General features: G+C 37.8%; 1 protein-coding gene across 1 annotated transcript in view; it reads left to right on the top strand.

Annotated features, from left to right (window-relative positions):
- Nucleotides 1-26,564, top strand: part of ntrk2a (neurotrophic tyrosine kinase, receptor, type 2a) — a gene marked incomplete at both ends in the record, with an annotated part of 46,217 nt that extends 19,653 nt beyond the window's left edge. Inside the window, 6 exons of the mRNA XM_079383227.1 lie at nt 12,530-12,718; nt 18,681-18,811; nt 18,899-19,071; nt 19,384-19,624; nt 24,145-24,303; nt 26,379-26,564. Of these exons, the coding sequence (XP_079239353.1) occupies nt 12,530-12,718; nt 18,681-18,811; nt 18,899-19,071; nt 19,384-19,624; nt 24,145-24,303; nt 26,379-26,564 (1,079 nt within the window). The remainder of the gene's footprint in view (nt 1-12,529; nt 12,719-18,680; nt 18,812-18,898; nt 19,072-19,383; nt 19,625-24,144; nt 24,304-26,378) is intronic.
- Between the last annotated feature and the right edge of the window lie 342 nt (nt 26,565-26,906).

Below are 26,906 nucleotides of genomic sequence, written 5' to 3' on the forward strand. Positions count from 1 at the left end.
TTGATTTGCGATGGACTCTTTTGACTGGATACTAAGCAGTATTGGAAAAACTGCTTTAAAAGTACACTACACTGACATGACCTAAGGGGCGATATCTTTTCAAATGCAATGATATAGGTTATAATATATTCGGACCCTTTTTTTTGCTTGGATTTTGTACAAAAACAAATGAACAATCAAACTTAAAGTGATATATTTAGACATAATAAAACATAATGAGCAGTCAAATGACCATCTAAACAAATGCTACACCACTAATTAGGGCTGCGTGATTTGGGGGAAAAATCGAAATGCAATTTTTCGGATATTTTTTAATTATTCGGATTTTTAATTATTCGGATGTTTGTTTGTTTATTTTGAAGAGTTTCAGGTTTTCTTTGCTTGTTTGTACATTGTAAAAAAAAAAAATACGGTAAAAAATATGGTAGCAACGTTTTAGGTTTTACGGATAAAGTTTAAGTTCATTTACATTTAAATACCGTAATTTCATTAACTGATAAAATGTTAATATACCAACCTATTGAAGTATTGAAATCTGTTTTGTACCTTTTGTAATACACAGATAACCACCAAAAGCAGGTGGTGATGAGAAAGTCACATGATGAACCAAAGCCAATCACAAGCAGCTTTTAAATATTAACATTTATAGAAGGTGCACACTGTCATTCACAAACACTAAACACCATCATGGTAACACACATGAAACTGAAATAATGCAATAAACATTAACATTTAACAACATTAGATGTAACATACAACCCTAAAGTACACAACTGATAAAAAAAAACTAAGAAGAAACAATTATTTCAACAAAAAAACAAAAAAAAACAAAGCATTCTGGGAATGTCAATTTACGGTTATTCACTGTAAATTATACACTCCTTTTCCCTTCCAAAAACATAATGTAATGCCCAATACCGTTTTTCACCGTATATAGTAGGGGAACTTACTGTTAACCATTTAACAGGTTTTTACTGTAGCATTTTTACAGTCTTTTACCGTTAAATTCACAGTAATTTTTTTACAGTGTAGGGCTGCACAATTTGGTTGGATAAATGGATGGATGGATGAATAAATGTAATAATAATAAAGAAAAATTGTGATTATATATCAATATTGTTGTTAATAATATTAAAATATAAAACAAATAATGAACGTTACTGTTGTAATAATACTGCCAAAACAAAAAAAAGAAGATAATATTCAAGGTAATAACAACAACAATTTGGTCAAATAATTGTGATAATATATCAATATGTTGATGATCATGATGATGATAGATTATTATGAAAACATTTTTTTTACTGTTAAAACAATTCTGTTACATTGTAAAATAAAAAGAGTATTTAAGATAATAATAATAATATAAAACAAAAAATACATATTACATATTACTATTGTAATAATATTTCATTTTAAAATAAAACAGTATTTAAGAAAATAATAATAATAATTATTATTATTATTATTTTACTTTTCAACTTTAAAATCACAATACTAATATTCATTGCTGTCTTATTTTCTTAATTTTCAAATGTTACACCATCAAGCTTTTATTTTGGCGGAAAGCTGTAGAGAATACTTATAGCTTCTTCTTTCATTTTTGACTACAGGTTTATAAGCGCTTCTCATTACAAGTTTGAGAAGGTGGTTTGTGCACGTTGCAGTCCTAAATGCACATTATAAGCGACCCAAACTCAGGTCAGATGGAGTTACTGAAAGCAACGGATCATGAGCTGCTCGCGTGTAAACGAACACAATGCCATGCTGTGCTCTGAAACAGTATGTTTATTTGAAGCTTGATCTCATGACGAAAACATACCTGTGGGAACGTTTTTGCAAAATGCAAAATAAGTAGCGCCATGTACGTTTCCTGACATATTCGAGGTGAAATATCCACTGAGTGGCACTGAAAGAGTGTTTGTTTTCCCCCGGAAACAGATGAACGTACATATGGTATGTTTTATGTGACATTGGTTTTGTATGTAGCCTCAGTTCTGACTTGAAATGTCTGTGTCATATTTTTCATGGGATTTGTACCCAAGGATTCCGCTGAAACTGCTGCGATATGTACTTATTAGTACATATTTCGTGTCTTGCAAAAACGTTCCCACAGGTACGTTTTCATCATGAGATCAGGTTGTTTATTTGATAACCACGATTTTGGTTTTATTTCAAGCAATTGTTCAGCCTTACTGCTAATCGTTGGAAAATAGCTAGTTACTGCAATGTTTCCTTGGCAACTAACTGAAATAAAAAAAATTATTTAAAAGTTTTTTAGATATTTTATTTCAGGTAATATTTATTGTATTTAAAGTGACCAAATGTTTGTTTTAGTGTAGCTTTAGTTTTTGTTAACAGTTATAACTGCTTTAGACCTTCACACCGAAGAGCCAGAATGTTTTTGAAGTGTGTTGATGGGAGGTTTATCTCTTTAATCCAATCGCTTGCATTCTGATTTCAGTCGTATAATGTGTTGTATTATGTATAAACCTGTTAGGCAGCCCATTAGCCAATCCCTGATGTCCTGCATGGCAGTTTTATTTAGGTGGTTGTCGTCCTCCCTTCTGTTCACAACATCTGTTCTCTCAATACGATTTCTCCCTCAATTCCTGAGAGCCACAGTCCCTCCACTGACCCTGTGAAAATGCCCGTTTTATGACAAATGTTTTCTTTTCTTTACCCTGAAAATATCCAAGGGTATTGATTTAGAAGTTGAGAAAACTCTCAACAACTCAGAAAAAGGGGAGATGTGAAAGCGATTCTCGAATCTAACTTTTCACCTTTGGACTATGCGGTTACCTTCGAAGCGGTGAAGACGCTGAGTGATGCGTTCCAGTTTAAACAACACTCAAGGTGACGACACATGCTTAGAAAGGAAAATCATTAGGACTTTAACAAGCTTGGCGTAGGGATTCTGCTGTAACATTCCTCTTATTTTCTGTTTGGACAGAAGAATTGTTGATGAGTTTAGCAAAGTTTGCTTTCAGATTACCCTGTTGAATTTCTGACCATCTGTGTTTTCATTGGACGTGTTTGTTCAAAGCGAAATGCTCTTGAGGGAATGCTGGGCTATGTTTGGAAAAGCATACTACCATACGTCGCTTGCTATTAACTCTCTACTATGTATACTGCTTATAGATTCATGGATGAGTTTGGGGTTGGTAAGATTTTTTATTGTTTTTAATTTTTTTTAAATATATTAATTAATTGATTAATTTACTTTTATTTTTATTTGAATACTTTTTAAACTTTACAGTCATCAAAGAATCCTGGAACAAATGTATCGCGGTTTCCACAAAAATGAAGCAGCACAACTGTTTCCAACATTGATAATAATCAGAAATGTTTTTTGAGCAGCAAATCAGCGCATTAGAATGATTTTTGAAGGATTATGTGACACTGAAAACTGGATTAATTGAAAATTCAGCTTTACATCACATCAATAAATTACATTTTAAAACATATTGCAATGGAAAACAGCTATTTTAGATAGCAATAGTATTTCACAATATTACAGATATTTTTCACAGCCTTGGTGAGCATAAGAGACAAAAACGTTTAAAAATCATACTGATCTCAAATATTTGAATGGTAGTGTTCATTTGTCAACATGTGCGTCCCACAATGCAATGCATCTGACTTTCCAGTGTAACAAATTAACCTGATGTAATATCAGCAACATATCAGTATCACTTGCTGTATTAAACATGCAGTGTGAAAAGGTCATGTGACACCACTTCATAGTGTTTCTCATATTGTTTTTTTTTCTTAGAACAAATGAGGTATATACTATGCAGTATGTAGTCTGCTAGTATTTCATTGTGAACACAGTTCAGTTGTATATGAGTAAAATCTAATAGCAGAATATATTTTTAGCTTTCTTAATTTAGTTGAATGGGGTTTTAGGATAGATTTTCACCTCAGACCATTGAAAAATGTGAATGCAGCATATGAGAAAGAAAGAGAGAGTGTTTTCCATTGTCACTTGAACTTCCTGTGACCTTGGGGTCTTCAGAAGGAAGAGGGGCTGGAGTTTTACTGTCACACGAGAGGGTGAGAGCGTTTTCAGTCTTTAAAAATAGCAACAGGCATTAAAACCGAGAAAAACAATCAATCTCTGTTATTTTTGGGAATATGATATTTTCCTTCATGTTCTGGCCTGAATGTGTCTCTGAGAGCTGGGGTCCCAGTCAGGACTGCTGTGTAACCGAAATCCAATCCTGAAAACAATCCATCCGCTGCTGTCCTCTCTCAACGCTCTTTCCTTCCCCCCTCATCCATCATTCCATCTATCCATCCATCCGTCTATCTATCTCTTCTCATTACCTCCTCTGATCGATAGATCACTTCCTCTCTGCTGGCAAGAAGAAAATAAGAGTTTAAGAGTGTGCAGTGGCTGGGTTTCGTTACCGGATACACACACACACACACACACACACACACACACACAGAGCTCTCGATTCAGTCTGAGAGGATCTGTGTGTATTTTGGCCCTTCCACCGAATGTGTATCTGAACCTCCTTATTCAAAACTGGTGTACAACATGCACCTGTGCCTGGTTTTATGTACTATATATTTTTAAATGTATAATGCAAATATTTAATAGTTAATATTAATGTAAAATATTAAATAACCATTAGCAACATTAGCAAAATGTCTGCATACTTTTGCTGGCAAAAATGTATAAGAAAGGTTAATAAGAAAGATTAGTGAAATTTAGGGGGACGTTAACACAATGCCATTTTTCAAGTAAAAACAAACTTGGGGGGAGGGGGAGGGGGAGGGGTTAATAAAGGCCTTTCTGAAGTGAATCAATTTGTTTGTATAAAAATATCCATATTTAAAACTTTATAATCGTAAATATGGATATTTTTATTTCATTTTTTATGATAGATGGATGCACTTAAAAATCTTACACCCCATGCACTGCCATTATAAGGCTTGGAAGAGCCAGGACATTTTTTAATATACCTCTGATTATATTCATCTGAAAGAAGAAATTCATATACCTAGGACGGCTTGAGGGTGAGTAAATTTCATTTTTGGGTAAACTATCCCTTTAAGGAGCTAAGAGAAGAGCCGAGAGATATGTTTTTATTAAATGATCAAACAAATTCGCATAAAAATCTTGAAGTCAATGCAAAAGTTATCTTCAGTGCAGATTCCTATTGAACTGAGAGTTCCAGACAATCTGGAGGTTTAGTCACAGTGAACAAAAATTAAAAAAGATGCCTTGTGTTTTGGGAGAAAACTAAATGTAAAGGCCTTGTACCACAGGCTCGTAGGCCTCATTATAACTTATTGAAAACAATGCATCAACATTTTGTGTGTTTATTAGTTTTGAGGTCATCTATCTGCTACTATATGTCTTCATGACCATGAGCACTGCAGGGACAAAACCCGAAAGACTAATTAACCATGGGTTCATATTGTTTCTCTATATACAATCAACAACTATAATTTGTGGGTGTTTTATTTCTCCATCATTTTTAATTTGATTCATTTGCAATGCTTTATGGGACTGTAGTTCTTTCCCTCGCTAAAGCCATTAAATACACAGTTTTTTCCCTTTGTCTTTTTGTTCGATTTTCAGATACTTTTTTGTTTCAAATGAAAGTTTGTAGTGTTGCGATTAACCCTATTTGGTTGGTTTGGTTTATGGCTTATAATGCTTTAACAAATACTTGTTAAAAATCCCTATGGGAAAAATGAATGGGAAAAATACTTCAGCGCCACTGAAAAAGTGTATGGGCACTTATGCATACAAACTAAAGTATACTTTGGGCTAAAGGCTTTTTTTTTTTTTAAAGACAACCCCTGCAATAAGACTTGTCCCAAGGTTTCAATAAATCAGCTCAGTAAAGAAAACTGTTTGTCAAGGCATTTCACGGGGTATTTAATAACATAAGTGCATATTTCTTATAAGAACTGAAGCAGTGTTACAAAGCTGATTGCTTTAGTGTAATTGTATTAGATGTATTATCATGTTTGAATAGGACAATTGTGAGTTTAGATTCAAAGACAGCATCATGTAAATCACTGAGTGTCATGTATCTCAAGAGACCTTCAACATTCAATTATCCCTTGAGCAGCAGAGAGGATCAATAGCTCGGCCTGAGAGTCGTCCGGCCTCGGGCTCACGCGCTGTAATGTCAGGACCCCAGTCACCAGGTCACTCCTGATTGTCTCGTCTTTCGTCTGCTGCCTCTCTCTCATTATTTGCAATAAACTAAGCCTGTGATCAAGCAGATCCCCCGAAGAGGTTAAAAGAGCTATTGTAATAAGTTAATGGTTTAGGCTTTATTCTCACAAGTTTTATAAAACACAGGAACTTATTTATGTTATGTTATGTTTATGTCCTTTTAGATATTTTGAGAGAAAACAGAGGTTACTTAGAAAGCATACTTTGTAGAAATCTGTAGGTTTGTCGCCAAGGACAAAAGGGAGCCCTCTGAGCACCAGAGACCTAGTATCAGTTGGCTCTTTAGTCTGTTGGGGAGTAAAATGAGTCAGTGATGAATACAATTAAAGAAATTATCACAAGAAAGCAGAACCAGTCAAATACAATTTTGATTGTATTATACAACCAAAGCTCAAATAGTAGAGCATGGCGCTAGCAACGCCAAGATCATGGGTTCAATTCCCAGGGAAAGCAAGAGCTGATAAAATGTAGAAACTGTAACTTGAATGCAATGTAAGTCGCTTTGGATAAAAGCGTCTGCTAAATGTAAAATTGTAAACATTTTCAATACATTTTAATGACTTAAGCTGTGAAAAACAATGCAATGCAAGTCTGTAATGGACATGGACCAAGCTTGATTTGTTGTGAAAGTTGTCAACAGCTACCCAGCATCCCCTCTTAAGACTGAAATATCTCAATTAGATGACGACTATGCCAGTCAGTGCTTTCATTATGAGATTCTAGCCCACAATCCTGTAGAACTCCATGAACACCTACAACAGAGAAAAAGTGTTAAATTTCAAGACTAACTGTAACTTTTAGCATAAATGTTTAGCATATGCACAGCACTTTAAGCTCAACAACTCAGTGGCAGTTATTATAAATACTAATAGTTACTCACCATTATATAACATGAGAGACAAGATATCAAAAAGCTAATTCATGCTGATATTAAACACCTGAAGCTAAGGGTAATGAAATGCTAACATTACAGCTAAACTGAACATGCGGAACGTATCTTAACTGTGAAGCAAAATAAACACAAATTTAAATATTAGCATTATACATTAGGTGTGAACCGACAGGAGAAAAACCGTCGATCAGTAGAAGACTACTTTAGCTTTAACTGCAGTAACGCTATAATCGGACCGATCTTTTGGAAAATCAATTTTCCCAGAAAGATAAAGAGAAAGAAGCTAATTTAAACACTCACCATTTCACGATGCGTTCCAAATCCATCGCGTGTATCATCAACCGACTACTAGGATATCTTCAAACATTGCGCGCTCACATTAAGCTATCTCTAGTTAACATGATCATTGCATTCAATATTTCGACTGAATACTTCAAACAACTAATTATATTTAGTAATGGCGACGTGTTTTACTAAAACAAGAAAGAATAATTAATGACGACTAAAAACGTTTATTTACGGGTTTAGAGTGTAACAAGACGCTTGGGTTTTCTAGTAAATGCTTTAAGCTGTCGCGCGCCATCAGAGAGGTCATCGCAATATGGCCGATCTCCAATTTCCTGTTTTATTCTCTCAGATATCACTGCGGCTAATGCACCTACTGCTGCTATATCATTCAACAAGCGGCTGGCTGTTTCAACCAAACGTTCTGCGTCCTGACAACCTCCATCTTTTACTTGCTGATGAATAATAAATTGAAGAATTGGAGCTGGCAATCTAAGAGTGAAGAACGAAGAAGATTTCAAGGTTCATGTGATTTACTCAAGTAGGTTCCTGAATCACTTGGTCTTGGAAGAACAATCAGATTTTAGGTCTTGGGCTGGAATTAGGTGCTTCAACAACATTTTTATCAACCAGTCAGTATTTTCACTGATTTAAATGCTTGATTATAATCAGGATTAATGATAGATATACTCGGTCATGTGTTTTTGTTTACGAAATATTCCGTTCATGCAAAGAACAAGTGTAAATGGCAACCAAGATGCATTCGACATCGAACTCAGGAGGTGGTCTGAGATGCATACAAATGTGACTCAATCTATCCAATAATTCAAGCTATTTCTTCTGCAGGATACAAAAGAAGATATTTTGAAGAAGTATTTTTGCCCATACAATGAGAATCAATGCATGAGGCCTGAAACAATATTGCCTTACATAGAATGTACACAAAACACCAGAGACATCTTCTTTTGTGTTTTACGGAAGAACTAAAGTCAACTAGGATCATCATGAGGGTGAATAAATGATGAACTATCCTTTTAGGACAGTATAACCCTTCTGTATGTCTGTTCCTCAGCCTCGTTTTCATTTGCTTCAGATTAAATGGGGCATCTGACAGCTGAGGTACATGGGCATACGATATTATAGCTTGATCAGATTTTGTTGCAGCATGATCTCCTTCTTCTGCTCGTTTAACTCGGGTTACTGTTGTGCAACTTAACATGTACAAGTAGATCTTCCAAAATCAACATCCTGTGTTGTTCCTGGAACAGCATTCCTATAAACCAATCATGTGCACTGATTTTATGGATGGAGTTATGATTGGTAGATGTCCTGTTTGTGTACAAAGACAGCCAAACCACTGGACCAAAGGCAAGACATTACTGACAAAACCATTGTTTTTTTCAGGCACTGGTCAGTTTTGACATTTTCAGTTTTGCTTCCATAACTTTACTTCTTTTCTTTCAGATTAGTGGAAAGAAAACATCCAAAATACACATTTAAGTGTTTATTTTATTACACTTTGTCTAGTTGCATTTGTAGATTTCAATTATAATATACAAACCCGATTCCAAAAAAGTTGGGACACTGTACAAATTGTGAATAAAAACAGAATGCAATTATGTGGAAGTTTCAAATTTCAATATTTTATTCAGAATACAACATAGATGACATATCAAATGTTTAAACTGAGAAAATGTATCATTTTAAGGGAAAAATAAGTTTATTTTAAATTTCATGGCATCAGCACATCTCAAAAAAGTTGGGACAAGGCCATGTTTACCACTGTGTGGCATCCCCTCTTCTTTTTATAACAGTCTGCAAACGTCTGGGGACTGAGGAGACAAGTTGCTCAAGTTTAGGAATAGGAATGTTGTCCCATTCTTGTCTAATACAGGCTTCTAGTTGCTCAACTGTCTTAGGTCTTCTTTGTCGCATCTTCCTCTTTATGATGCTCCAAATGTTTTCTATGGGTGAAAGATCTGGACTGCAGGCTGGCCATTTCAGTACCCGGATCCTCCTTCTACGCAGCCATGATGTTGTAATTGATGCAGTATGTGGTCTGGGATTGTCATGTTGGAAAATGCAAGGTCTTCCCTGAAAGAGACAACGTCTGGATGGGAGCATATGTTGTTCTAGAACTTGGATATACCTTTCAGCATTGATGGTGCCTTTCCAGATGTGTAAGCTGCCCATGCCACACGCACTCATGCAACCCCATACCATCAGAGATGCAGGCTTCTGAACTGAGCGCTGATAACAACTTGGGTTGTCCTTGTCCTCTTTAGTCCGGATGACATGGCGTCCCAATTTTCCAAAAAGAACTTCAAATTTTGATTCGTCTGACCACAGAACAGTTTTCCACTTTGCCACAGTCCATTTTAAATAAGCCTTGGCCCAGAGAAAAGGCCTGCGCTTCTGGATCATGTTTAGATATGGCTTCTTTTTTGACCTATAGAGTTTTAGCTGGCAACGGTGAATGGCACGGTGGATTGTGTTCACCGACAATGTTTTCTGGAAGTATTCCTGAGCCCATGTTGTGATTTCCATTACAGTAGCATTCCTGTATGTGATGCAGTGCCGTCTAAGGGCCCGAAGATCACGGGCATCCAGTATGGTTTTCCGGCCTTGACCCTTACACACAGAGATTGTTCCAGATTCTCTGAATCTTTGGATGATATTATGCACTGTAGATGATGATAACTTCAAACTCTTTGCAATTTTTCTCTGAGAAACTCCTTTCTGATATTGCTCCACTATTTTTCGCCGCAGCATTGGGGGAATTGGTGATCCTCTTGCCATCTTGACTTCTGAGAGACACTGCCACTCTCTTTTTATACCCAATCATGTTGCCAATTGACCTAATAAGTTGCAAATTGGTCCTCCAGCTGTTCCTTATATGTACGTTTAACTTTTCCGGCCTCTTATTGCTACCTGTCCCAACTTTTTTGGAATGTGTAGCTCTCATGAAATCCAAAATGAGCCAATATTTGGCATGACATTTCAAAATGCCTCACTTTCAACATTTGATATGTTATCTATATTCTATTGTGAATAAAATATAAGTTTATGAGATTTGTAAATTATTGCATTCCTTTATTCGTAATTTGTACAGTGTCCCAACTTTTTTGGAATCGGGTTTGTATATATATATATATATGTATTGATGAACAGGTTTGGAAGAAAATGAACTACAATCTCAATAAAATTTTAATTTTTTTATCTAAAGCTTAAAAATGTATTTATGTAAAACTGTATGACCTACGGAGCCCCTTAGAGCTCATGGTGGTGGAAAGATTTCGGGGTGGGTGAAAAAAATATTTTTCAAATCTTTTGCATTCTCTCGCAAAGATGTTTGCGTTCTCAAGTTTTGTGAGGGAACGCAAACATCTTTACGAGGGAACGAAACATCTTTGTGAGGGAACGCAAACATCTTTACGAGGGAACGCAAACATCTTTGCGAGGGAACGCAAACATCTTTACGAGAGAACGCAAACATCTTTGCGAGGGAAGGCAAAGTTTTGCGAGGGAACGCAAAAGTTTTGTGAGGGAACGCAAACATCTTTACGAGGGAACACAAACATCTTTACGAGAGAACGCAAACATCTTTGCGAGGGAAGGCAAAGTTTTGCGAGGGAACGCAAACATCTTTACGAGAGAACGCAAACATCTTTGCGAGGGAAGGCAAAGTTTTGTGAGGGAACGCAAACATCTTTACGAGGGAACGAAACATCTTTGTGAGGGAACGCAAACATCTTTACGAGGGAACGCAAACATCTTTACGAGGGAACGAAACATCTTTGCGAGGGAACGCAAACATCTTTACGAGAGAACGCAAACATCTTTGCGAGGGAAGGCAAAGTTTTGCGAGGGAACGCAAAAGTTTTGTGAGGGAACGCAAACATCTTTACGAGGGAACACAAACATCTTTACGAGAGAACGCAAACATCTTTGCGAGGGAAGGCAAAGTTTTGCGAGGGAACGCAAACATCTTTACGAGGGAACACAAACATCTTTACGAGAGAACGCAAACATCTTTGCGAGGGAAGGCAAAGTTTTGCGAGGGAACGCAAACATCTTTACGAGGGAACACAAACATCTTTACGAGAGAACGCAAACATCTTTGCGAGGGAAGGCAAAGTTTTGCGAGGGAACGCAAACATCTTTACGAGGGAACACAAACATCTTTACGAGAGAACGCAAACATCTTTGCGAGGGAAGGCAAAGTTTTGCGAGGGAACGCAAAAGTTTTGTGAGGGAACGCAAACATCTTTACGAGGGAAGGCAAAGTTTTGCGAGGGAATTCAAAAGATTTGAAAAATATTTTTTCCTCCCACCCCAAATTTTTTTCATCCACCCCGAAATCTTTCCACCACCATGAACTCTAAGGGACTCCGTAATGACCAGCTAAAAATGCCTTTTTTCCCCTCAAGTATATTTTCCTGGGAATAATTCATGATAGATGTGTTGTTAAACATTCCGTACTTCATGTAAATGGAATAACTACACCCTTGATGGCAATTCTTTTGAAAATGTTTGATGTTTCTTTGGCACTTCAAGATGTTTATATGTGCACTACTTGTTTCTTTTAGTTGGTTCCCTGTGTTTTATTCCAGTTACAACAGAAAACAAATTGAAAACTTTCATTAATTCTGGCTGGCAGAATTAATGAAACCTTTCTATTTATGTCCAGTCCCACATTTTCAGTGTGTTCTCAGATGTTTGGACCCCACTGTACAAATATCCTGTCAGACAGGAAGCCCCCCGCTGTTTCACTTTATCTATGAACATTTTTCCTTTCTGATTCTGCTAAATCGTTTGACTTTAAACTGGAACCGTGTCAGTCTTTTCAAATCGGCATGCTGTTCCTAAGAGACCTTGCTTTGATGTTTTTAATTAAATTTTTTTATGATTTTTATTGATATTTTTGTTGTTGTTTCATTTTGTTGAAACAAGTGGCCAAGGGATTGTTTTTTGTGGCACTGAATATCACATTTTCCTTGCAAAATATGGGGACAGGATGGGGAAAAAATGCTGATTCGAATTCAAATTGCATTTTAATAGCAGTATACTCTTGCCAGGGAAGAAATGTTTTATAAACAACCTTTAAATATAGTGGTTTTGAGTGCAAGTCTTTGTCTTTGACACAGGTCCTTCCTCAGTCATCAGTAATGACGATGACTCTGCCAGTCCTCTTCATCATGTGTCCAACGGCTCTAACACACCCTCGTCCTCTGACATGAACGCGGATGCCGTCATCATTGGCATGACCAAGATTCCCGTCATAGAGAACCCGCAGTACTTCCGCACCACCAACAGTCAGCTCAAATCTGATACATGTGAGTCTGTCTCTCTCCGTTTACATTTGGGTCTTATGAAACTATGTTGTCCTAGTGACTATACAAAAACATTAAGAAATATCTGTCTAGAATAAGCTCCAGTAATAATAAATTATAATATATATATATATATATAAATATAATATATATACTATGGTCAAATCTTTTGAATAATTATAATTTTTTAATACAATAAAAAAACAGTAATATTGTGAAATATTACTACAATTTAAAATAACAATTTCTATGTGAATATATTTTAAAATGTAATTTATTCCTGTGATGGAAAAGCTCGATTTTCAGCATCATCACTCCAGTTTTCAGTGGCACATGATCCTTCAGACATCATAATAATATGCTGATTTGCTGCTCAAGAAACATTTCTGATAATTATGAATGTTAAAAACAGTTGTTCTGCTTAATATTAATATTTTCACTACAAAAGTTTGGGGTAAGTAAATCAGCACATTAGAAAGATCACATGACACTGAAGTAGTGATGGTGAAAATTCAGCTTTAACAGGAATTTATTACATTTATAATAGAAATCAGTTGTAATAACTGTACATTAACTGACAACCGTTTTAACTGTATATTTAATCAAAGAAATGCTGCTTTGGTAAGAATAAGAGATCCAAACTTTGACATACACACACACACACAGACTGACACACACACACACACAAACACACATACATTAACCCTGTCTTTGGAACCATTTTTAAGAACTCTTTTTATGTCCCTTTTATGTATGCAAATATAATGTAGCAGGCAATAAATAATTTACAGTTTAAATAATATACATATTTTTAAATAATATACATACATTATAGTAAAGAGCATGACTTTGTCACATTCTGGTAATGGGAAGTTCAGCAGAAAGTGTGCTAGGCATCATTTTCTTCCAGCAAAATATAATTTCTAATTTATTTCTTTTAAAACTGGGAGTGATATATTCTGACATTTATTTGACAGGTTTATTCATTTGTGAACACATCTGCATACACAAACACACAGCATCTGAAATATTTATTTTATAGCCCTCTTCACTTGAGTCTCATTTTTCCGTTCACTGTGTGCTTTCCTCCTCACTCTGGTTACTTTTAATATAGGGTTATGGTGTACAGTGAGTTACTGTAGATCGATGCAGCCTCATCATCTAGCTCTCGCTAATGTAATCAGCTGACTGGCTAGTTTTACTTCAAAAGCATTTCTTAATCACATTAAGGATAAGTCTCTAAGAGCGCAGTGTCTGTTCAAAATCTTCTCTCTCTCTCTTTATCTCTCTCTCCTCCTCACTAAGCGCCTGATTAATCTCGTCTTATCTGTGTACTGTCCTCACTCTCTTAAGGGACGCCTGGGATGAGAAACATGCCTTTTCCACCATATCTGGAACAACCTCTTGTACACCTTTTATTAAATTATTTCCAGTGTCCGGAATAACACGTGTCTCGCGTATCTCATAAAAGAAGCTCTCAGACACCCGTTGTGTAGGAAAAACATTGGGGTGTCTATAGAAGACAAAACAAGATATTTAGAAGAATGTTTCAGCTGTCCATACAATGTAAGTCAATGCGGTCCAAAAATTTCAACCACAAAAAAGATCCTAAAAGTAGTGTAAAAGTAACAATATCCAGCAGTTTAATCCAAGAGTTTCAAAGTGTTACGATCACTTTGTATCACCTTTGAATCAAATATGGTGACAGGTCAATAATGCCAGTGTTTGATGTCATTGAAGTGTCGCTATATTTGATTTGAGCTATGAGTTGATTGATTTGATTTGAGTTAAATTTCTTTCATTTCAAGTGAAATATGAGTCTCTACTTAACCAGCCGATGAGTTAAATCAGGTGTGTTTGATTAGGTAGACCAGTGGTTCCCAACCCTGGACCTGGAGAACCTCCAGCACTGTTATATAATGTTATATACATGGGAGATATAACTCAGTTATATCTCCCATGCTTTGAAAGAGAAACCTCAAACCAGGATCTCCAACCCTGCTCCTGAAGCGCTACAGTCCTACACACTTCAGCTCCAACCCTGCTTCAACACAACTGCCTGTAATTATCAAGCAGCCCTGAACACCTTGATCAGCTGCAGGATGGTAGCTCTTGGGAGCAAGGTTGGAGACCCATGCTCTAAACAATATCATTTTCCAATTGGGTTCTCATAAGAACAACTTACTCAATCCCTACATATCAGGCTTAAAACTTGTCACTCATCTGAAATCTCTCAACTTACCATGACTAAAGCACTAACATCTGTCAGAGTGTCTGTACTTAACTGTCCTGTTGCATAGCAACTCTTATTGCTGTAATCCTGACAATGCCAATCATATATACTCACCCTGTCTAGATTCCAAACAAAAGAGTCAGTTTCTTCGATTCGATCTTCAATCTTTAATGTTGATTCGATCAGGTAAGGTACAAAATTACACACTATTGAAGTGCTGGGCCTGAGTCCACCTTGTAAAGTCAGAGTCGGGTCCTGGTCTTTTACTAATTGAGTTTGTGTGGCAGATGCTGTCTTTTTATCTTAAAGGGGTCATCAGATGCTAAATTCACTTTGTAAGTTGTTTGAACATAAATGTGTGTTGGCATTGTGTGTACACAACCACCCTATAATGATAAAAATTCACACAGTGCTTTTTTTTAAATCCACAAAAATAACCCCTTTTTCAGATCAAGCCATTCACACATTCTGGCCTGATGTATGTAACACAGGCCAAGGCCCCTCCCATGACTATTGAGGGGGAAGAAAAGACTATCCACGAACAATGGTGTTTTGCCTTAGACCCGCCCTGAGTGAGCTGTCATCAGTCCGCCATTGTTTCGACGCCGGAGCAGGTGTAGACAAGAATGTCTCCTAAGCGAATGAGGTGTTTTGTTGTTGGATGTAATAATGAACATAACAGTCGTTATTTACTCCCGACATCTGAGCTGCTGAAGACGCAGTGGATTATGTTTTTTTTTAAGGGAGTGCACCCCCGATCTACCTAAATGCGTCTATGTTCTCGCAAATCATTCGCGATCCAGCCTCACCTACAGAAGAAGCGAGTTTAAGGTTTTTTAAGAATCTTTGCAAATTTCCTTTCCTAATGTGCTAGAAGTCGTGGCCTAATGGTTAGAGAGTCGGACTCGTAATCCAAAGGTTGCGGGTTCGAGTCTCGGGCCGGCAGGGATTGTAGGTGGGGGGAGTGAATGTCCAGCGCTCTCTCCACCCTCAATACCACGACTGAGGTGCCCTTGAGCAAGGCACCGAACCCCAAACTGCTCCCCGGGCGCTGCAGCATAAATGGCTGCCCACTGCTCCGGGTGTGTGTTCACGGTGTGTGTGTGTTCACTGCTGTGTGTGTGCACGTTGGATGGGTTAAATGCAGAGCACGAATTCCAAGTATGGGTCACCATACTTGGCTGAATGTCACTTCACTTCACTTCACTAGTCAGCAAGTTCTGCAGCTAAAGTTTACAGTGTCATGAGAGTGGCTCGTCACCCCATGGAAGAGAGGGGCGGGGTGGGCAGAGCTCATTAGCATTTACATGCACCGAAACGGGTCGCTGTGAGCTATTTTTGACAAGGTAAAATGGGTGTTGTTTTACACTACCATTGAGACATTTTAAATTGAAAGTGAAAGTGAAGTGAAGTGTGGCCAAAGGATTGTTTTTTGTGGCACTGAATATTACATTTTCCTTGCAAAACATGGGGACAAGATGGGGCAAAAATGCTGATACGGATACAAATAGCATTTTAATAGCAGTATACTCTTGGTGAAGTGAAGTGTGGCCAAGAAGTGACCCATACTTGGAATTTGTGCTCTCTATTTAACCCATCCAAGCACGCACACAGACAGCAGTGGGCAGGTATATTGGGAGCAGTTGGGGGTTTGGTACCTAGCTCAAGGGTCTCACCTCAGTTGTGCTATTGAGGGTTGAAGAGAGCGCTGGTTATTCACTCCCCCCACCTACAATCCCTGCCGGACCTGAGACTCAAACCTGCAACCTTTGGGTTATAAGTCTGACTTTCTAACCACGAGGCCACAACTGAGTCATATCATTGAGGCTGGTCTACTCTGTGAGATTCCTGCATTGGCCATCCCATAATTACCTGTTCCAGAGGACCTTGTTCAAGTTTCCTGTTTAAGAAAATGTTCCTGATTCTCCTGGTACTGAGACCATTACTGAGTTTCATATTTTTTCAGGGATCTTAAGTTAAGTTCCTTATGTTTCCTCACTTCAACACCCCACTGAGTCTCCAGCTTTCAAAGTCTTCAAGTCTTGGATCTCCAGCCAGTGACACACAATTTCAAGCTCCACAGTCATGAACTATCAAACATGTTTGGCTCCAATCCCATTACATTTTTTTGGGATTGAAGGTTACAGAGTTGAAGGCCAGTGCAAAATGACCTTAAAGGGATAGTTCATTCCACATTTTTGTCATTATTTACCCACTCTCATGTTGTTCCAGATGTGTATGTTCTTATTTTAACTGCGTAACATGAAAGTAGAAATCAGAACCAAGTGCTCTTCAAAAAATGCTGGGTTAAAAACAATCCAATTTGGGTCATTTTGGCAACCCAACAAGGAGTCAAAAAAGGGACGAACTCAGCACTGGGTTGTACTGACCCAGTTGCATTGGGTTAAATATTTGACCCTGCACACTAGCTGTTTTTTTTTTTATGAATTTTTGTTTACAATATATTATACTGCTGGGTTCAGATGAACCCAAAAAAGTTGGAAATTAAAGTCACGTTAACACACTCTACAGTAACAACAAAGGAAGTTGTTGAAATATATTAAATATATTGATAAGCAAGAGCACCCAGAAATTAGTAGAAATATAGATATAAGTAAAAATAATGTGTACAAAAGTGCAGAGATGAATGGCAAATCAACAGTTATACAGCTCATACAGTTAAATGAAATTGCCTTTTAAACATTACATTGAACATTGTTGAACAAAAATGTAACTTATGTTTAAGACCAGTTATTTAATTTTTTTTCTTACGTCAATGGAAAAACTATAAAAATCCTTTTTTACCCTCTCCTTTTAAAGCATTTTTTGGCACTTTTCTCAAGTGCCATTACGGCTCACCACTCAAGTGATTCTGGTTTGAGAGAAAACACTCCTTACTTAAACACTCTTTACTTAAAAAGAACACGCTTCTCGCTGCAGACATTTTAAAGGTTCTCTCTCCTTTCTGCCTCAATTACTTTTCTTATTTTCCACACATATTCCTGTCATGAGCGCTACAAACATGAATAGGGAAAGCAGTATCGGCACACACGCAACCCATCACTATTGGGTTGTTGATTATGAATGATAATCAACCCAACTTGAGTCAAGTCAACAGCTTCTTTTCCCAAAAGTTTCAACTTTTGTTTGGGTTATAGTTTAGAGAGTAGTCGATTTTTTTTGTTTGACAACTGGTCCTACTGCACTACTGGCAATTTGAACCAGCATGGGAGGCCTCTTCTGGACAGAGGTCTGAGGTTTACCTGTGCAACTCTTAGCAGCTGGCCTCAATAACTCTCACTCCCACCAGGGTCATGGCACCAATGCGGGTCACTGCACCAATGTAACTGGTCCTACTCACACTACTCAGAGCTGGATCAAAACCAATGTCAACCGTCATTGGAGGGAAGTTTGATAACAAGTACTTTAAAGACCACAGCATCTAGTGTCAGTTCCTAGTGTGCCTCTTGAGGGCAGGAGAGTGAGGTTGACCTGTGCAGCTCTTACTAACTGGCCTCGGTAACACTCACTCCCACCCGGGTCATGGCACCAATGTGGATCACGGCACCAGTCTAGGTCACAGTACCAATGTCTAACAAATGACTAATTAGAGTATCCTATTCAATATATGGCTCCAGAGAATGACCAATATATGACAAATTATGTTCTTTCTTGTGAATCATTTTAATAAGAATAACAGAAATGTGTAATTGTATTGCATTCTTTCAACAGTTGTTCAGCACATTAAGAGGCACAACATTGTACTGAAGAGGGAACTTGGAGAAGGAGCGTTTGGGAAAGTGTTTCTGGCCGAATGCTACAACCTGTCCACAGACCAGGAGAAGATCTTAGTGGCTGTCAAGGTTGGCTATTGAATTTAGTGTTGATGTTGGCATACTAAACTTAAGGTCAGGATACTCAGTGTATTTGTACACATTTTGTGTTTTTAGACTTTGAAAGAGGCCAGTGAGAATGCCAGGAAGGACTTCCATCGTGAGGCTGAGTTGTTGACCAATCTGCAGCATGAACACATCGTCACGTTCTATGGTGTGTGTGTGGAGAGCGATCCCCTTATTATGGTGTTTGAGTACATGAAACACGGCGACCTCAACAAGTTCCTTAGGTAAAGTTGCCTGAACTTGTCTGTGTGAATGTTTGTATTGGAATCCAATAGTGCTTAGTCACATCTTTTCTATAATTTCTTTGTCCTTGTAAGTCAATAATTTTTCATGAATAAAAAATCTAATACAAAGGAAATCAGCCAGTCAGAGCATAGGAATTTCATTCCTGCTAGTTAAGCAAGTTTGAACTTGTAATTGGTAAACACATTCTCTCTGAAACCCAAATGATCTACCAGGGTGCTTATGGTCAGTCTCTGACTCTAAGATGAATGTTTGTGAATTGAGGTCATTACTTTTTGTCTGTCCACCCGTAGGGCTCATGGTCCTGATGCAGTCCTGATGGCTGATGGACAGGTGCAGCAGCAGGCAGAGCTCACTCAGTCTCAGATGCTGCATATTGCGCAGCAGATCGCCGCAGGCATGGTGTATCTGGCTTCCCAGCACTTTGTTCACAGAGACCTGGCCACACGAAACTGCCTAGTCGGGGAGAATCTCCTGGTGAAGATCGGAGACTTTGGGATGTCCCGAGATGTCTACAGTACAGATTACTATCGGGTAAGATTTGCTTTCTAGTTTGACTGTGTTTTTGACCCCAAAATATTTTTGGATTCTTATTACACTTGATAGATATAAATTCAGATTCCATTTATTTTTACATTAGTAATTATGTTATTGTTTACCTATTTTTTTAGCAGCCATTACTCATATTACTCCAGTCATATATATATGGGATACTCCAGTATAAATTTATGCACAAGATTATATCAGTATTAGGAAGCCTTTCACTGCCCACATATTCAGATTTATTAATCCATTCTGTTATAGTTTCATTAGTCGGAAATTAATGCTGACTTCACAAGGACACTTAAAGGCGGTATTCAAGTCCTTTTCCCAGTGTATGTATAAATCAATATGCTTCTCATGTTCTTTGCTATACACTGTCTACTTATCACTAAATACCAGCTATTCAAACACCCTGGGCCTCATTTATCAATCTAACGTAGAAACGAGCGAAGATCCGTGCGCACAAATCAATTTACGACAGATCTCACGTGTGATTTATGAAACATTCGTATGCCGCCAATCCCATCATACGAAGGATCGTACGTTGATAAATGTGGCGGCTGAAAACAATCGTCATTTGAATATTACGCCCCTATGAAGCCTCACCCCTAGAATTTACGACACGGAGAAACATAACCAGGTCAAAAAGAGTAAGCAATCTCATGAAAGTGAAATTGATCTTACTCCAAAAACACCCGTTAACCTTATAATTGCAAACAATGGCATTCATTTATATGTATATTAAATACCAGTAAATATAATGAAAAATGTATAAACACTGTATATATTATTTAGTTATCCTTAATCTACAACAAACCCTTTAAATTTAACGGTATTACAGAACAAGAATGAAAAAAATGCGTAGCTACAAAATTTTATATTAAATTATGAAGTAAAACACAAATTAGGCTATAGTGGCATTCATTATAAACAGAGTAGCTACAACGTGAAGCTAAAATGAATTTATTAAAGCGAAACTAAACGGCATTGGGCTCACAAGCCTCTCTCATTCGACATCCAAATATTGCCATTTTTGCCATGTAACATTTGGTTGCTAAACTATTATCTATGATGTAAACTTCACTTGAGTTCCAATATCCACGTAAAATATCACCCTTCACATGCGCAATAAATGTTTATTTTGGCGTTGCATTTTACAGTGGATCTTGTAAACTGTGCAATGTAACATTTATGTTTGGTTGCCTGCATTTTATTTTGATTAATGGCTGAATTGTAAAGTTAGTAACGCTGAAATGGTGTGTGTGTGTGTGTGTGTGTGAGGCACCTGCGTGATCACCAATCAGTTAAATAAAATAAAAAAAAATAAAGTTATAGAAAACAAATAAAATGCATTTAAGAGTGTCACAAAAACGAAAGTGGCCTATTGTCACGCTGTTTTTTTATTTTGTTAATCTGTTAATTAAGATAAATGTATTTCGTGTAGCTATATTTATTTTATTCATTTTATAATTTCTGTTTTTCTCCATTCACAGAAGTGCTGCAGGTGCGTGATACGACGATGTGTGATTCCTCACAGTCTGTTGTTTATGCTGCTATTTGCGCATTTAAAGCTAAAGCCCTGAAAGGAAAAAAAAAGAAAAGCTTTGTTTGTCGATTTAGGAAAATAATCTAAATTAACAAAATGCTGTCATTATACAATTCTCCAAAATTCTCTATGCTGCACGCAAGTTCAGGCTAACTCAAAAACTTGCATACACGAGCTCAGACCTGACGGGAGATTTGATCGTAGCCACCGCTCGCGTCCATATTGATAAATTCCAAGTTTTGCGTAGAAACGACCATACGCCCAATTTTCGGTTGTACGTTCGTTTCGTAAACGAGGCCCCTTGACCCTACCGGCTCTCTTCCTGTATGATGTCAGCAGAATTTCTGTGTGTGTGTGTGTGTGTCCTGATTCACTACCGTCAGTAAGTCTCTCCCGGATTAGGAGTCAGGGAGGAAAGTGGCGTGGGAACAGGAAAGAGGGGTTACTATGGCAACAGCAAAGAAAAAGAATAGATTGCTTGCGCTGTCAGACAAAAACTGAAAAAGTCATTAAAGATCTCTCATTAGTATTCACCCCCATATTCAGCACGAGGCCCTACCGAGAAGGAGAGGGGCCTAAGTTAGGGATAACAAGTAAAAACAAACCGAAAGATACAGAAATATAATGGCTAGAGAGACTAAAATCAAGAAACCAAACCACACACTTTGTAATATATAGCATTTGAAGAGACACTGACAACTTAATTTATTCTTTGATAGCATGATGTTCTTTTATTGTGTTGCATTCATGCATTCAGCGTGAATCATCTATCCAGTGACTGAATATGGGTTGAATGATGTTTATAAATGCAGAGATGTGCGATTAGATAACTCTCTTCACCGAAGTTCATTTGAGTTCGTTTATCTCTGAATACTGATGAATATCATGACACATCTCCATTATATGAGTCTCCATTGAGATTCAAATGCAGGTCAGTGAATTTGTGTGTGTGTGCACTATGTGTACGCCATTGATTAGGCCTATAGAACATCAGTTTCCATAGAAACAGCTGCTCAGGCATAGGCTGATGGGTGAAGTTCTGTTGTGAAAGCATATTGTTTAACCAAAGAACTTCTTATGAACCCACATTAGTGCATTATAACCCATATTCAGAAGCTTTGTAAACATAGTTGATGATCCTCATAAAGTTTTTTCCACCTATGTTGCAAATTTGCTGATTATTATAATAGTTATAACAATAGGTAGTTGTTAAGTTTAGAAATGGGGTAGGATTCAGCGATCTAAAATAATATGGTCATGCAGAATAAGGTATTAATATGCAGAGCTGGGTAGATTACTTACAAATACTGATTCCAAATTACATGACAAAAATTGTAGTTAATAACGTAATCCATTACATGACACATTTCAGGTAATATAATCAGACTACTTTTTGATTAGTTTTAGATTACTTTTAAAAGATGGAAATAGAGGAATTAGGGAGAATCAAAAAAATATTGTGTGAATAATATGTAATCGTGAAATCAATAAAAAGTAACTGTAGTCTGAGTATTTTAAAATGTAATTTTAACTAATTTCAAATACTTCATTTTTGGAAGATCCTTATGTGATCCAGATTACATGTAATCAGTTACTACCCAGCTCTGTTAATATGTGCTTTATAAGTGCTAATAAAGATCCAATATGCTCGTAATATGTATGCTAATACGCAACTAGTTAATAGTGAGAATTGGTCCTAAAGTGTTACCAATTCTTTAATAGAGAGTCGATATTTTGATCTTTTAATTTTAGCATGAAATCAGAATTAACCCTGTTTTACTTCCTTGGTCAAATTTTGCTCCATTTATCACTACACATTTTTTCATTATTTAAGGAATAACATGTCTTTCTAATCTTTCATCCAAATGTTACCTCACTCCAATCTTCTTTTCATGTTGACTTTAGTGTTATCATGATCATTCAGCTCTATTCTCCTGTACTTAATAACGTACATACATATTTCAATTCAATTCAATTCAAGTGTATATGTATAGCGCTTTTTACGATACAAATCGTTGCAAAGCAGCTCTACAGGAATTTAAGTTTACACAATATATGGAAATAACATACTCTTTAAAAGGCTGTTAAAACCAAACCTACAGCCTTGAACTGGCCTGCAACAATATCTGCCAGTAATTGTCCACCTAAATCCAGTTAAGAGAAATTTAAACTGGTGCAAACTGGTCTGAGCTTTTTAGCAGGATGTTGTTGTGTGGATGAGCATGTGTGTGTGTGTGTGTGTGTGTGTTCGATTGCAGGGGAAAAAGGTTTCTAAAAGCGCTTGTGTGATAGACAATTTTTTAAGTGACCCTCCAGTCTGTAGCTCCACTATGGGACCAGTGAAAAGCCTAAAAGCTTTTGACCTTAATATTTGATGAGTCCAGTATGTTAAACCAATTAATCTGAGACTAATCCACAGACTGGACCACAATCTCATAATTAATATTTCAGAGGCAGCGCATTATGGAGAAAGCTAATAAATGAAATGATTGGTTTTGGGGTTGAGCTCCAAGCCAGACCAACTCCCCAAGCTTACAGCATCCAAATCCTGAGAGGCGCAACTTACGGCACCATCTGAGGTCCCGAACTGGAAATACTGTCAGCATTTGCCTGAGAGCTTTTTGGACTGAACAATGCTCCAATTGCAACAAACTGTTGACTGTCTGCTCTTGTTCTAAAAGTCTCTATAGATCGTATCCATTAGCACCTGTCAGATGCAGGGAGATTTGTTAGAGTAGTTTGGTTTTATGTATCTTCTTGTTTTTTGTTCAATTTGAGCACACCTGGACATCTTAATGTCAAACCAGTTTAACATATACAATATTCAGTGCCGTTTGATTTTATAATTAATTACATTGTTTGGACATTTATTGATTTGACAGATTCAGACTCACGTCACCTACATCAGCATCATAACTTAATATGTTGGATGACTCAATGTGCACTTACTGTAATACATGTATAGGTTGGAGGTCATACCATGCTGCCAATCCGCTGGATGCCACCAGAAAGTATCATGTACAGGAAGTTCACCACGGAGAGTGATGTCTGGAGTTTGGGAGTGGTGCTGTGGGAGATCTTTACCTACGGGAAACAGCCCTGGTATCAGCTGTCAAATAATGAGGTACTGACACATAATAACATCTTTACACCACTGCCATCTCCACAAAATGCATTTTTTGGGGAGGAGCCCCCTCTGCAACACATTTTTTTTTTTTAATTCCTGAGCCAACGAGTTTGATCCAACTATCAAACTTGATTCATCCTGCAGAGTTCAGCTCCAACACTAATCAAACTGGGGCCAGTTGCATAAACACAGCCACTTTCGTAAGACTATGTCTTAAGAAGTCATTCGACCTGCTAGCAGTTAGCCAAGGGGTAATCAGTCTTACTTCTCAGATTCAAATCAGACCAAAATACCTTTTTGTAACTGAAATTAAAGCTATGACCAGTCTTGAAGAAAACAAAAATACTTACTTTTTAAGACTAGTCTAAGCAGTTTATGCAACTGGCCCCTGAACCAGCTAATCAATGACTCCAGGATCACTTGAAAATCACAGGAAGGTCTTGTGGAGCAGGTTGGAACTGAAGTCTGCAGAAAAGTAGACTTCCAGGAAAAAGGTTGTCTACCCCTGCCCTAGAGACCACCCAGAACACCCAAACAAACAAATTGAACACATTAGAAACCATACAGAACACCAGAGCAACCACACAGAATACATTAACAACTAACTAGGAGACCCCTGAACAAAGTTTCCCAACCTTGTTCCTAATGTACAACAGTACACGATTTTGAACACTTCTTAATGGCTGGTGTCCACAGAATAGCATAGGATTCATAGATAATTGGCCAAGTTATTGGAATAGACCTGACCTGCTAAAGAGAGACATCCACTTGTCTTTCAAGAAATCTGGCGTATTATCTTTGTAGAGTTAGCGTTTGACTAACTGGGGCCCACATCAGGAAGCAGACAGCCTGCCTTGAGTTGTCACATAATGACAATATTATCCTATAAATGTGCACCTTAGAACAGGGTTAGGAAGCCGTGCCCTCTAGAGTCTAGACCAGGGGTGGTGAACTCCAGTCCTGGAGAGCTGCAGCCCTGCAGAGTTCAGCTCCAACCCTAATTAAAACTCACCTGCATGTAGCTTTCTAGTAACCCTTCAGACCTTGATTAGCTTGTCCAGGTGTGTTTGATTAGGGTTGAAGCAAAACTCTGCAGGGGCTGCGACTCTCCAGGACTGACGTTCGTCACCCCTGGTCTAGACCATCCTGAACACTCTACACTCTCAAAAATATAGGTGCAAAAACTTTCACTGTGTGGTATCTTTTCAAAAGGTACATATTTTTCTACCTAAAGGGTCCATATTGGTACTTTAAATGCATATATTGCACACCTAAAATTTATATATTAGTACCTATATATAGTATGGTAAAAAACTGTACCTTTTGAAAAGATACTCCCCCAGTGACAGCAACCACATAGAACACATTAGCCACCAACTAGAAGATGCCAGATACCACCCAGAACGCCCTGTGACGGGGTGACCAGACATACTCCTGGAGGACCACTATCCTGGAGTTTAGCTCCAACTCCATTTAAACACACCTTAACCAGCTATTGGAGGTCCCCAGAATTACTAGACACTTCCAGGCAAATGTATTGAAGCAAGTTGGAGCTAAACTCTACAGGACTCTACACCTCTGCCCTGGGACCACAACACCATAACCAACCAGAAGAACCTTAGAAACCACTTAGAACACCTAAGCAACCACTTAACAAGTCCTACATCCATTCAAATATCAGATTTCTCATCAAATAGTCCATGTATTCAGTAACATAATGCAGGGGTGTCCAATCCTGATCCTGGAGGGCCAACGTCTTGCAGATTTCAGTTCCATCCAGCTCCAACTCCCTTGCCTGGAAGTTTCTAGTGAATCTGATGACCTTGATTAGCTGGTTCAAGTGTGCTTAATTAGGGATGAAGCTAAACTCTGCAAGACAGTAGCACTGCAGGAACAGGTTTGGACATTCCTGACAAGTCTACACTATAAAAACTTCAAGCTGCTTGAACTTTGTCACACTTTGCCTGTTGGTTTATCTTTATAAACATTTATTTTCTACTTTTATAGCAGTTAGCCTCACACATTTCTGGACATTTATTTTGTTTGACTTTTCACTTCTTACTCTTTTGTAGGTGATTGAGTGTATCACCCAAGGTCGTGTCCTGCAGCGACCCCGGACCTGTCCAAAGGAGGTGTATGACTTGATGCTGGGATGCTGGCAGAGAGAACCACACACCCGGCTCAACATTAAAGAGATTCATAACCTGCTCCTCAACCTGGCCAAGGCATCACCAGTGTATCTGGACATCCTGGGATAAGAGAGCTCGTGCCGCATGTGGGACTGCGAGTGGATTCCAGAAACTGCCCCCTCTTCTATCCCACCCCAAATCTCTCTCTTCTACAGTTTTAACATCTCCTTCCTTGTCCACCTCCTCGTCAACCACACCTCTTCTCAGTATAAAATGGAAATGGGATCTTGTCCATGTATAATGACTACGAATTATGTATTTCTGAACAAAAATGGATTGAATGGAAAGAGCCACATTGAAGTGACTATAGTTTAGTTACCAAGAACCAAATTTCCAACCATCCTCAACATCTGGAGCAAGTTCACACCTGTAAATTCCAGTTTGGGAAAAATGCATTCGGGACTTGAGGAA

The sequence above is a fragment of the Barbus barbus genome, assembly GCF_936440315.1.
Source record: "Barbus barbus genome assembly, chromosome: 28".
In the NCBI taxonomy this organism is placed as follows: domain Eukaryota; kingdom Metazoa; phylum Chordata; class Actinopteri; order Cypriniformes; family Cyprinidae; genus Barbus; species Barbus barbus.